This window comes from Pholis gunnellus, assembly GCF_910591455.1.
Source record: "Pholis gunnellus genome assembly, chromosome: 5".
NCBI lineage: Eukaryota > Metazoa > Chordata > Actinopteri > Perciformes > Pholidae > Pholis > Pholis gunnellus.
The window spans coordinates 15,290,241-15,302,872 of NC_136531.1; the positions used below are offsets into that span (position 1 = coordinate 15,290,241).

The window sequence follows — 12,632 nt, forward strand, 5'->3', positions numbered from 1 at the left end:
GACATGTCAAATTCTGAAAATTGTATTTATGATATAGTATTGTTTTAGAAACTACAAATTTGTTAAGAATTTGTTGGTTTGAGAATTTAAGTACTTGACTGGTCTTGTACTGCTGACTTTTTTCTGCTCTGCACTCAGATTTCTTAGTACCCACATGAAGACTAGCCTATCCTCACCTCATTATACCACAGCAGTCGTTGTGATATAATTGTGGTTGACATATCAAATTCTGTAGGAAGGATGTTGAATTGCTCTGATTGCCGAGTTGCCCGCTATATCAGACATCCTCATTGGCTGATTAAGAGTGTCTCTTTGCAGCTGTTTTGCCTCTCTTTGTAGTCTTTTGTGTTTTTTTTGTGGTGGTTTTATGTTTCTTTGTGGTTTCTTTTACGGCTTGTCAGTCATGACCACAAGGGGTTATAGTCACCATTGCAGTCCATTGATCACAGAAGGCAAATGAAGGCTGTGCAAATTGACACAGGATTCCCAGTGAACCCGTAATAAAAAAATGACAACTGACCTTGTTCTTCTGTGTGTAAGCTTAGGTGGGTTTGACTAAAGGTCTTAAGGCACAAGGCAATGTGGAGGATTGGCTTTGCAATTTGGAGGAGGCTATGTTCTCCTCACTGCGACGCCTCAGCAAGGCTGCCATTGCTGACTACCAGGTGAAGTCTCGAGAGGAATGGGTGGTGGCTGGACATCCATCACAGGTACACATACGCAGACACACACGCAAACATTAAATGGATCAGTGCTTAAGTAATAGACATTTGTTCTATAGTTCTTGGAGTATAACTCTCCTTGGGTTTGTATTGCAAAAATATAAAATCATTGTGATGCAAAGTTACCAATACATTTCACTTTTACAGAGATATTATTTTCCTAACTATTAGAATTGTTGTGATTTTTCCTTTAACTTACTTTCAGGAGCTAACAAGATATTAAAGGGACCGTGTGTAGGATTTAGTGGCGTCTCACGGTGGGGTTACAGATTGCAAACTACTGATTACCCCTTCGCTCACTCCTCTCTTTCAAAGACTGGTATCATGAGCCGCCGAGTGCAAAACCTTTGTAACACCTTTCACCTTGGTTTGTCCGGTTCGGAGTACTGTTGAAACATGGCCTTGCAACACAGTGGACTCCATGAAGAGGTCCCACTCCAATGCTACACACTGGTCCTTTCTATAATTTCAGGTGACGCTTAGTCTTATACATTTGTATGCGGTGAATTAACTTCAGTTTATGTGTGTGTCCACCAGGTGGTGCTGACCATCTCCCAGATGATGTGGTGCAAAGACATGGATGCTTGCCTAGATGGAGACCATGACCACTTTGCTGCCCTGCAGGAATTTGAACTGACTAACTTTGATGTAAACCACACCAATTAACACTACTGCTTGCCTTTTCCTCAAACAAATCACTTTAGTTTGCTCCCTTTCTTTTTACTTTTCAGCTTAACAGTATTAATAATACTTGTGTGTCTGTGTATATTCCAGAGGCTGAATGCCCTGGCGGCATTGGTCCGAGGACAGCTGCCTGCTTTACACCGTAATATCATCACTGCCCTCATCACCATCGACGTCCATGCCAGAGACATTGTCACAGAGCTTGTCCGCCAGAAGGTATAATAGGACAAACCAACACAGAAACCACCAATCAGCTTAAATCAATGTCTGTCCTTGGCTTTGTATGTAAGGTGCAGGTATTGAGGGAGGATTTTTCAGGTTATGAGAAAATGTTTGTAACAACTCACTGCCTTAAAGTAACTTCAGTCCTCTATTTCAGGTGGACACCAGGTGTAACTTTGAATGGCAGAGACAGTTACGCTACTACTGGGACATGGACCTGGACAATTGTGTAGCCAAAATGGCCCTGTCCACTTACATGTATGGCTATGAATACCTGGGAGCGTGTCCTAGACTGGTTATAACACCACTCACGGTAACACATTAATACACTTTGATACTGAGACACACATGACTTATTCTGTCCCAACATTAATTTAAAGGCTGCATAACACAGAAACCTTTTCATGCATCGTGTTGAATGCTACTGCAGTGAGCTCAAACTGGGAACACATATGTTATCCTCAGTTACACAAGCCTCCACCAGCTGCAGGGCTTCATAATAGATCATTTTACTTCATTCAGATTGTTTGTGAAGCCACAGACCGGTATGGAAAAGACACAAACAACCAAGCCACAAGCTAACAAACAGAGCTAATAGTGTAGCCTAAAGAATGTGTGTCTTCTAGTAGGTAGAGCTGAAAATGTGACACAGAAACACTGCATATTGTGTGTGTGACTGTTACTCAAGCTGTCTTTTATCTCTCACCCTGCTCAGGATCGTTGTTATTTGTGTCTGATGGGGGCTCTCCAATTAGACCTTGGAGGAGCACCAGCCGGGCCAGCAGGCACGGGCAAAACAGAGACCACCAAGGACTTGGCTAAGGCCCTGGCGATACAGTGTGTGGTCTTCAACTGCTCTGATGGACTTGACTACAAGGTCAGCCATGAAGTGTATTCTTCTGTAACCCACATCCTTTTTATTACTCGTTCTGCTTCCCTTCTTTGCTTGTTGGTCCACTCAGTTCTGAATTATTTGTTCCTTTACTTCTTTAACCTCACTCTGACTGTACCTGCTAAGTGGTACCACTAGAGGGCACTATTGCAAAAGCGGTAAAGTGCCAGTGCCATTTAAATTGCAGATACTCTGTTCGGAGCCTTGTGTGCTTCTAAAAGATTGCCTTAAACCAGATTCAATCCTTTCCTCTATGTTCTTAAAATTATTCTCTAATTTCCGCCTGTCCCAACAGTAGGTGTTTGAGAAACATAGGACAGTTGCATGCGATAGTATGATAATAGGTATATCCTACTGTATCTGGCTGATAACAACCTAAAATGTGTTATTAAGGTGTGTTTTTATTGCATTAACAATCTAGTTAAAGGCACATTCAGTGTTTCATATGTAAATAAAAGGGATGCCTCATCAAAATTACAATCCCAAGATTGGAATCTGCTATAATTCTGCCAGTTTTCATTCATTATGTTTAGTTGACAAACATACACAATGCTGATATTTCATATATTAGTAATAACCTTTACTTATATATACAAATATCTGTACTTTATAAACCCCCAAACTTCAGATTAGGACTATGAGACACATTGTACATTTCAATTTAATGTTAAACAGTACTTTGTCTTGCAGTGCAGCAAGGTTGGAGTCAGTACAGCTAAAAGCACACGCTGTCAAGACGGCTGGAAAGCCATTCTCTCTATGTCTGCTGTTTATTTGTTAGCAAAACATCTGTGTGTTGGAGTTGGAGAGGGCTTTGATTTAGCCAGGCTGGAATCAGCCAGGTTTTATGTGTTAGTGCTTTGTTCAGCTCTGCTCCACTGAGGCTGAGGAACATTTAACTTTAACATTTAATTCTGCTGTTCATGAGATATTAATAACTTTGAATAGTGTTTTTTGTGTCACCCATAGAATTGAATTACAGTGACTACAGTGTCTCACATGATCTTAAAGGAATAGTATGGATTTTTCTAAGTGGGGTTATATGAGTACTTCATAGTCGGTATGACCGGCAGCAGATGGCGAACACGGGAGCCCGTTCCGACAGGGAAACTGAAGCCGTTATATCTATCTATGCTCTCTTCAAAGCCACTGAACTCCATTGACAAAAACTGTAGTTTTACCTTGCAGAACATGGGGGATGTTTCTCTACCGCTGCCTTGATTGGCTTGTTTTTTTGTGTTATTTTCTGACTTTGGTTAATCCGAACTAACCATTTTAAACACCGAAGTTACACAACAGCACAAACAAACTAACCGATTGAGGCATCGGTAGATCAGGAACTCCCGTGTTCTGCGAGGTAAACCTGCTGTGACTTTGAAGAGAGCATAGATCGATATAACTGCTTCAGTGACAACCCAAACCGGAATTAATATTTGACCAGTAATTTGTTTCTCTTTTTCTCTGTCTTCCAGATGCTGGGGCGCTTCTTTAGCGGTCTTGCTCAGTCGGGTGCTTGGTGTTGTTTTGACGAATTTAACCGAATTAACATTGAAGTGTTGTCTGTCATTGCTCAGCAACTCACAACCATACGAAACGCCAAAGCTGATAAGGTACACACACACACACACACACACACTCATACACACCACTTTTGTTAAGACACTGCATACCTTATATGGAGAAGAATTTAGAACATTGTTCTGCTTTCCTAAAATTCTCAGTAACACCAAAAGATAAACTTTACAAATCTCAGTCATTCACTTGACGTTTAGATACTTGATTATATTTATAGTAATATATTGTGAAAATTCAACAATTGAGCTTTATTTGTTTTCTGTGATTGTTAACAAAATACCTATAATGAGATCGATCAATGGCAATGATTTCAATGGAACATCAAACAACACGATAACCTTTATGTTGCATTTGATCACACAAAACTCCATTAGATCAGGAGCCAGCACATATTGCATACATTAGAAATGAATTGGGTCCATAAATCACCGCCACACACAGAATTGACTTGTAGAGGAACCATTGTGCCTCACTAGGGACATTTTAGGTGAGTTAATGCATATGGTATACATTCTATTATGTTAGCCTTTTAACCTATAGTCCTGGCTGCAAAAATATAGTTTTAACTTTTTTCCACCAGATTGAGCCAGTTTGTTATGTTTGCCCTATTAGGCAAATACATGTTATTTCCTGGTTTCCACTAGAGTTATTGCTGCTGTATTATGGAGCACTGCAGTGTTGATATCACGATAAAATGCATCAAAATCAATCTTGTTGCTAATCAATGACATATCTCATTGTGAAAAAATCCCCTAGCATTTAGTATACAGAAAATATTCACATTTTTGTGGTGTCTTTTACAAAAAACAAGTGGCATTATGGTATTTAAAGTGTGAAAATTAACATATATTTGTTAGTTCTCCGGACTGATCTTGATTAAAAGTGAAAGTGGGAAATAATGTTAATATATAATATTTTTAAAGCAGTTTGTTTATCTGCCGCATTCAGAAAATAATTACATTTTTGTGTTTTTTTTATACAACCTTGGCTTTATGTAAACGTACTGGTATTTAAAGGGTTAAACTCTGATAATGAATAAATATCGGTAAGCGATGACCAGGGCTGAACTTGGTGAAAGAGGGGAATAATATTGATGTATCAATTATGGCAGTTCTTTTAGACACAGACATTTTTGTTCTCTAAGGACACCGGGGCAATTTTTGAGGCAAAAGTGAGGCACAGTGGTTAAGACATCACACTTGCTCATGAACGAGAGCATTTCACTCAACTCTGTGTTACGCAGCTGTCAAGGTTTCAATTTGAAGGCCGGGAGATCAAGCTGGTGAGGACATGTGCTGCATTCATCACCATGAACCCAGGCTGTGCTGGACGAACGGAGCTACCTGACAACCTTAAAGCTCTCTTTAGACCCATAGCCATGATGGTGCCAAACTACGCCCTCATTGCTGAGGTAACAGGCTCTTTGCGTGTGCGTCATTGTATTTGCTTGCTTATTTTCCCGTCATATCTTTTTATCATTCCCTTGTTTCTCTCCCTCCCTCCAGGTGGTTCTGTACTCAGAGGGATTTGAGTCCAGTATGATACTAGCGAGGAAAATGACCCAGATGTACAAGCTGTGCTCTGAGCAGCTGTCCCAGCAGGACCACTACGACTTTGGCATGAGAGCCGTCAAGTCCGTCCTGGTCATGGCTGGGTCAGAGAGCATCACACTCACACATACACTGACACACATGTGCATTCATATAGAGACAAACAAATCATTCACCTGCATAGATGCACTCTATGCAGAGATTGTTGAGTTCAAATGGATATGTTGCTGAACAACACATGTCATGTTTCAGTCCATTGCAGAGACAAAGTCAGGGTGCCCCCGCGTCCTGAAAAAAAAATAGGAAAACAGTTGACCAATTTTCCAGTCATAGGAAACACATTGAAAAATGAGAGAAATACCTCAAATGTCCTGGAAAATCGTGTGTTGTCCTGGAAAATGATTTACAAATGTTTCCCATTTTTCTTTAGCGGAGAATGAACTACTAGGGCTAGGCTATCCAAAACTATAGTGTTGCCATCTGAAAGGGTTAGGTTATATTCAGGATCATATTATCTTTCAAAAGTGAACATACCCCCAAGTCACATGAAATGGTAGCGCATGCAGGTTGGGTGACATTGCAACTTAAGTGGCCCAAACCCTGAATAATGTAAGCTACAGTATCCTTCGAATGTAAATATTAGTCACTGCTGCCTGGTAACTGTGGTAGTTTTTATTATTATGTCATTTTATGATCAATTTGTCACAATTTCTAAGCATTTGACATTTGATTTCATAGATATGTTAAAGCCATAGACTGCACATCTTCCACAGAGAGGAACATATTAGTATATGTCTGTGATACAAGCTAGATCATCACTGAAAATGTCCTGGAAAAATTATTTCTTCAACAAAGTGGGAACCCTGGACCCTGGTCATCCTCAGTGAGGGCATGCTTTCTGCTAAACTCTCATATATTCAGAACATATTTTATCAAATGCAAAAGCCTTAAATGATCAAATACTGTACCAGTGATTACTTGAATTTTCGCCTTTAATCAGAGTGAAAACGACTCATTTTGACTCTGATGAAGACACCGTAGTGTCAAAATGTTTGTCTGTTTGCACAATTAAAGGCTGCAAATCAATCAGTGCACTCCAGTTCCCTTGGAGGTTTGCTGTCCTAGAACTGAGGAGCACCTGATTCAGCTCCAAGCTGTAAGATGCACAAAGAACCTCGTTTCAACTAGATTTGAATGGATGTTCTCGACAACTTGTAGTAAAAGTCATGCTTAATTTGCCGGTTGGTTATTAGCTGGAGCTCAGGGAACTGTAATTAGCTTGTGATTCATTGTCTGTCTTTGCTTACATATTACTTCTGTGAGTCTGCTTGCTCCTCACTAAGCACACATTCATTCATCTCCCACTCTAATGTCTCTAATTGTTCTACTATGTTTTTAACAGTCTTCATTGCTTCTATATTTGTAATGAGTCTATATCCATTAATGCCGATAAGATAATTTCTCAAATATTATTGATATTTGTTTTAAGAATAAAAAGCATTTTTTTTAATGAAACTGACTAGTTAATCAATGTAGTTTGTAGTGAACAACATGTTAACTGAGGATTGTTCTGCCATATGATCAAGATATCGTGTAGGATGAAGAAAATAGAGACTAAACAAACAAGTAAACAGGCGTTAGGACCTAAAGAAGAGAACTCCAGGATAAAGCAAAAAAGGCACAGCACAATTTTAGGATTGCCAATAAAATATAGCTCGTCATATTGCGTAACAAGTATTTGTAAAATGGCAATGACTTGATGCCTGATGTATACAGTAACGCAATTGATGTGTCTGTTCTTAGGTCTCTAAAGACAGAAAAACCCCACCTCAGTGAGGATGAAGTTCTTATCAGAGCCCTGCTGGATTCCAACCTGCCGAAGTTCCTCACTGATGATGCTGTGCTGTTTGGGTATGCCTATCTCACATGTTGGTTAGGAAGCACATCTTACTTCTGGTGCTCCAAATCCACACATACAGAAAAGGACACGCCATTAATATATTACACCAGCCTGCCTGCACAATTAAGATAAGTGTGTTTCTTTTTCTACGTTGTTACATGTGAAAACCTTACGTGTGTTTTTATTATGCCAACAACCCCCTCCAGTGGTATCCTATCTGACCTCTTCCCCGGTGTGAGTATTCCTGAGCATGACTATGGTGTGCTACACATCGCTATCCAGGAGTCTCTGGTGGAGCGAAACCTACAGCCACTGGCTAGCATGACCAAGAAGGTACAGTGGGGGAAAGTGATCTTCCTTAATTTATTTATTTTTTATTTCCTTATGAGTATTTTTAATTCTGTAAAACACTTCACATGAAGTATGTACATTTTAAAAGATTAGGCTGGTATTATTCTCTATTTTTCTGAACATGAAGCGGCTGTGGATCAATAGGTAGAGCAGGTCATCGTTAATAGAACAATAGTTAGGCCAGTGCATGATAGCTTGTATATATGTTTTATAATAGTAGTTTGACAACATTTTAAGTCTATGGCACAGAGAAATCAAGCTTTGGCCACACAGGCAATAGCTGTAGGTTAAATTCTTTGTCTTTGTACTATCTTCAGATTTGTTAAAATGATAGATTATGGCCAGTCGTCCTCAAAACCTGCCCTCATTCCTCCTTTCTTCTTCTTTTTATACGACCAGGTGATCCAGTTGTATGAGACCATGTTAGTGCGTCATGGCGTCATGTTGGTAGGGCCTGCTGGTGGAGGTAAGACCACTGTCTACAGCGTCCTGGCAGACGCACTGGAGAACCTCCATGGCACAAGGCACGCGGCTAACGACCCCTTCTATCAACATGTCAAGACCTATGTTCTCAACCCAAAATCTGTCACAATGGGAGAGCTCTACGGAGAGGTACGGCAAACAATCGAAAATATTAAATACACAACAGCTTCTTTACTTCGCTCTCTACATTCATCCATTATTTTCCTCAACCCTTCAGGTTAATACATTAACACTCGAGTGGCGTGACGGACTGATGGCACTGAGTGTCCGTGATGCGGTCAGCGACACTAGTGCTGACCACAAGTGGGTGGTTTGCGACGGGCCAGTTGACGCCCTATGGATTGAGAACATGAACACAGTGCTGGATGACAACAAGATGCTCTGTCTGGCTAACGGCGAGCGAATCAAGCTTACACCATCCATACATATGGTGTTTGAGGTTAGAGCTGACCATAGTGAATGGAGAGTTTCATGTTTTGTCCATTCAATAAGCAGTTTTCTATTTTCATAGTGTCAAAGACAGGTCCAAGAATAAACAGCTAGAGCTTGAATACGAGTTTGATGCTTTCTGTTTTAGGGAATATATACATGGTTCCACAGAATTTTGTGGTCCTAGATTATCTTATTATCTTTCTTTTACTGTGTTTTTCAGGTCCAGGACTTGGCCGTAGCATCTCCAGCCACTGTCAGTCGCTGTGGGATGATTTATATCGACCCAAATGAGCTCAAGTGGATGCCCTATGTCCAGACATGGATCAGTGGTCTAGAAGCCGAGGTTGTACATGTTGTATCTCTGTCATCTTTATAACACTATTTGAAATTGCAAAATGTCTTTTGGAAGTGGCTAAAAGCACGCTTATTGTAATTGAGGATCTAATCTAATTTTGTGTTGTGAGACTATGACTGTGTGTCCCTGACTGTTTGTGCACTGGTATAGGAATGGTTCTGTGCTTTGTTAGGCATTACAAGGAGAGGAACTTAATAAGCTTCAGCATTAAAGTTCATGACAGCACATCACATCAAAGTTAATACCTTGCAACATTTAGCCCTGAGCCTTTTAGCATGACTTAACACCACAGTGAGAGTGGATCTTCTCTCCCCTGAACTTTTGACTCTCACTCTCGTTCTTGTTGTACATCTCTCTCTCTCTCTCTCTCTCTCTCTCTCTCTCTTTCTCTCTGTGCCAATGTCTAATTGACTGAGACTAGTCTGTTTGTTGACATTGTATTTATCTGAAAATCTGTCATATGTTTACTTTCTTGTGCCTGCCTTTTCCTATTCGCTCTCCACATTTATCTCCCACCTTTGAGTATTTGAACCTCTTCATTACGATACTTCAATCGTTTTTTTAAAAAGCAACATATTTTGGTGAAAGTGACCTTCTTTTGTGTTTCTGCATTTTTGCTTTGTCTGGGATAGCTTTGATTACACAAAGACATTTGTGGATTTGTTAGAGTTTATTAGAGTTTTTAATTTGTTTTGAATTGATTTCCACTTAGATATTTTAACTGAGGGAGTCTGTCTCTCTGTGTCTCTTGGGGACAGGGAGGGCATTTGGCTGTCTTCTCTGTCTAACACTCTGCTACAAATTGGTAGCGTTTATTCAGCACCTGCTCAAGGAATAGTTCAACACATTTTTGAAGTCAGCTCATCCCATTTCTTGCTCATAGATGAGGAGATTATTACCACTCTCATGTCATGATGTGCCCCCTTGCTTACAGTCTTTTATTCTAAGCTCAGCTAACTGTGTCCTGGCTTTATTTAGCAGACAGATATGTCAGTGGTAAGGGTTTTCTAACTCTTGGCAAGGAAGTGAACAAACATTTTCCCAACATGTCCAACTATATAACTCTAAGTCAAACTAACCAGGTGGCCTCAGTGGTTATAATGTAGATAAAAGTAAAGATCACTGCATAACCTTACCCTCCTCTTACTGCATCAATCTCTTCACTCCATGCTGTCTCTATAGCTCCCAGGCCCAGTGAGAACATACCTGCTGGAGCTGTTTGAGCAATACGTGGAGAAGGGTCTTCAGTTCGTTCTGAAGTACTGTACCCAGGCAATTCGACAGGTGGACATCAGTAAAGTGACCACTCTGTGCTCCCTGTTGGAGGCACTGCTGCTGGGCAAAGGGGGGCCAGACCTTCAAATGGTACATTAAACACAAGATTTAACTGTCACTTTAGTCTATTTCAGTTCTCTCCATGGACCTGGTCTATTAGTGCAAATGAGGACGTTTGCACCATAACTTAGCACTTTAATAACAAGATTCTGTTTTGTTGTGGGCAAGGTCAGATGATAATATCAGCATCTGCACAAACCACACACAACACTAATACTTTATAGAGTGGACCACACAAATACATACAGTAAATAAAGGTTATACATAATTAGAACCATACTGTTACTACTACTTATTACCATACAGTTTCTTCCCTTTTTCTATTTGTCTGTGTGTGATCGTGCCAGGAATCCAAGCACCTCAACAGTATATTATGTCAGACCTTCATATTTTGCTACCTGTGGGCAATCGGAGGAAACCTGACCATTTCTCACTGGGATGCTTTTGACACCTTCATTCGAGAGCAGTTTCAAGGCAACAGCAATGCTAAGGTATATACCTGTGCACACACCCACAGATACATACAGATATGGATTTACAGGATGGAGGGTTTTTGGAATTATACATATCACACTGAAAAACATGTCCAGTGTTGCTGTTAAAACTCTGACAATCAAAGCATTTTTGGTAACATATGTCTATAATGCATTTTAAACCTACTTATAATGTATTATAATCTGCTGTGTCTGTACTGTGTATAGCTTTAAGCACTCATATATATTCATAATAAAGCAATTTATAAGGTCAAGTATGACAATATATAAATGCCGGTCACTCACTGACATTGTTTTCCAGGATCATAGTGTATTATAATTCCCATAATTGTAATTATTATAATCTTTTTATAATGCATTATAATGTGATTATAAGTTGCTCTAAGTGATCAAAGTTGCTTTAAGTTAAGTGGAAAAAAACAGCGTTTGCTGGTATAAGCATGAAATATCTGAAAAGGCCTGAAGGTTAGCTCATATTGTATTACATCAAAGTACTCTTGTCACAGGATGTTCCTAGCTGGAGCTCAGCTAGTCTGAAAGAGGATTGTGATATCAGTCGCTCGTGTGTCATGAAAACATGAAGAAAAAGCATCCATATTGTACATTTTAGTAATGCCTTGAGTGATTTACAAGGAACATACTGGAAAGGTAAACCATATCATGTTATCTTGTGCTCGGTTATAAAAGGCCCTTGCATATCACTATCGTACCTTGCCAGCTTTGTAGAATTATGGATTGGTCGTTATAGAATAGGCTTTAGGCTTTATTGTCCCCGAGGGGTAATTCATCTCCACAGCACTGTAAATGTCAGTCAACAATACATACAACAGCACACACTCAGTTCCATTCAGGCCCTGCTAAATAGACCTGGTTTTAGGATCTGAGGTTGACCAGTTGGTGGAAGAGTGCGGTATATTGGAATGAATGATGGTCTGATACAACAACAGGTGGAGGTGGCAAGATAGTTAACAAATGACTGATAGCCTTTGGTGGTTTCTTTTCGTTCGTGTGCTGGTCGGAGCTGAGTCTATTGACCAGTTGAGATTGTCAACTGTTTGGTTATTGATGATGATGGAATGCTGAGTTGAGGAGGGACCCATTGTGATTTTCTTTGTCTTGCTGACATTGAGGTGAAGATGGTTGTCTTCGCACCACTGGGTGAAGTGTGCAACTGTGTTGTGATAGTCCAGAGCAGAGAGGTTACACTTGAGATGGATCATAAGATGGTGCCTTTGAATGGTGCTAAAAGCAGAGCTAAAATCCATAAAGAGGATCCTAACAAAGTTGCCTGATGAATCCAGGTGCTGGAGGCGAAGGTGAAACAGGCAGTCCACAGCGTCCTAGGGCGACAACTGGCAGAATGACGTTCAGCAGCATCTTCTCCAGGCACTTTATTATAATATAATGGAGGAAGGTGGAAGCTAGTGTTAGGAGTTCTTTAGCCTAACAAGAAATGTAAAGTTAATTGTTTGAGAGGTTTGTCTTGGTTGGTAGTAGTGGCAGATGATTGAGGGTAGGAACATGACTCACTTACCTGAAGGTGGGGTTAGCATGTAAGTGAACAGTTTGTGAAGGCGAGCTGAGTATCATCTGGAACATCTCACACGCTTACACATCCTGTTCATCTCTCTGTGCAT

The 12,632-nt window shown here is 40.2% G+C and overlaps 1 protein-coding gene across 1 annotated transcript in view; it reads left to right on the forward strand.

The window, feature by feature from the left end:
- The window catches only part of dnah6 (dynein, axonemal, heavy chain 6), a gene marked incomplete at both ends in the record, with an annotated part of 48,017 nt that overhangs the window by 9,188 nt on the left and 26,197 nt on the right, over positions 1-12,632 (forward strand). Inside the window, 15 exons of the mRNA XM_079160027.1 lie at positions 546-710; positions 1,260-1,370; positions 1,497-1,622; positions 1,786-1,941; positions 2,344-2,505; positions 3,993-4,130; positions 5,339-5,506; positions 5,601-5,749; positions 7,449-7,556; positions 7,752-7,878; positions 8,296-8,508; positions 8,597-8,818; positions 9,032-9,154; positions 10,349-10,531; positions 10,849-10,992. Of these exons, the coding sequence (XP_079016153.1) occupies positions 546-710; positions 1,260-1,370; positions 1,497-1,622; positions 1,786-1,941; positions 2,344-2,505; positions 3,993-4,130; positions 5,339-5,506; positions 5,601-5,749; positions 7,449-7,556; positions 7,752-7,878; positions 8,296-8,508; positions 8,597-8,818; positions 9,032-9,154; positions 10,349-10,531; positions 10,849-10,992 (2,295 nt within the window). The remainder of the gene's footprint in view (positions 1-545; positions 711-1,259; positions 1,371-1,496; positions 1,623-1,785; positions 1,942-2,343; positions 2,506-3,992; positions 4,131-5,338; positions 5,507-5,600; positions 5,750-7,448; positions 7,557-7,751; positions 7,879-8,295; positions 8,509-8,596; positions 8,819-9,031; positions 9,155-10,348; positions 10,532-10,848; positions 10,993-12,632) is intronic.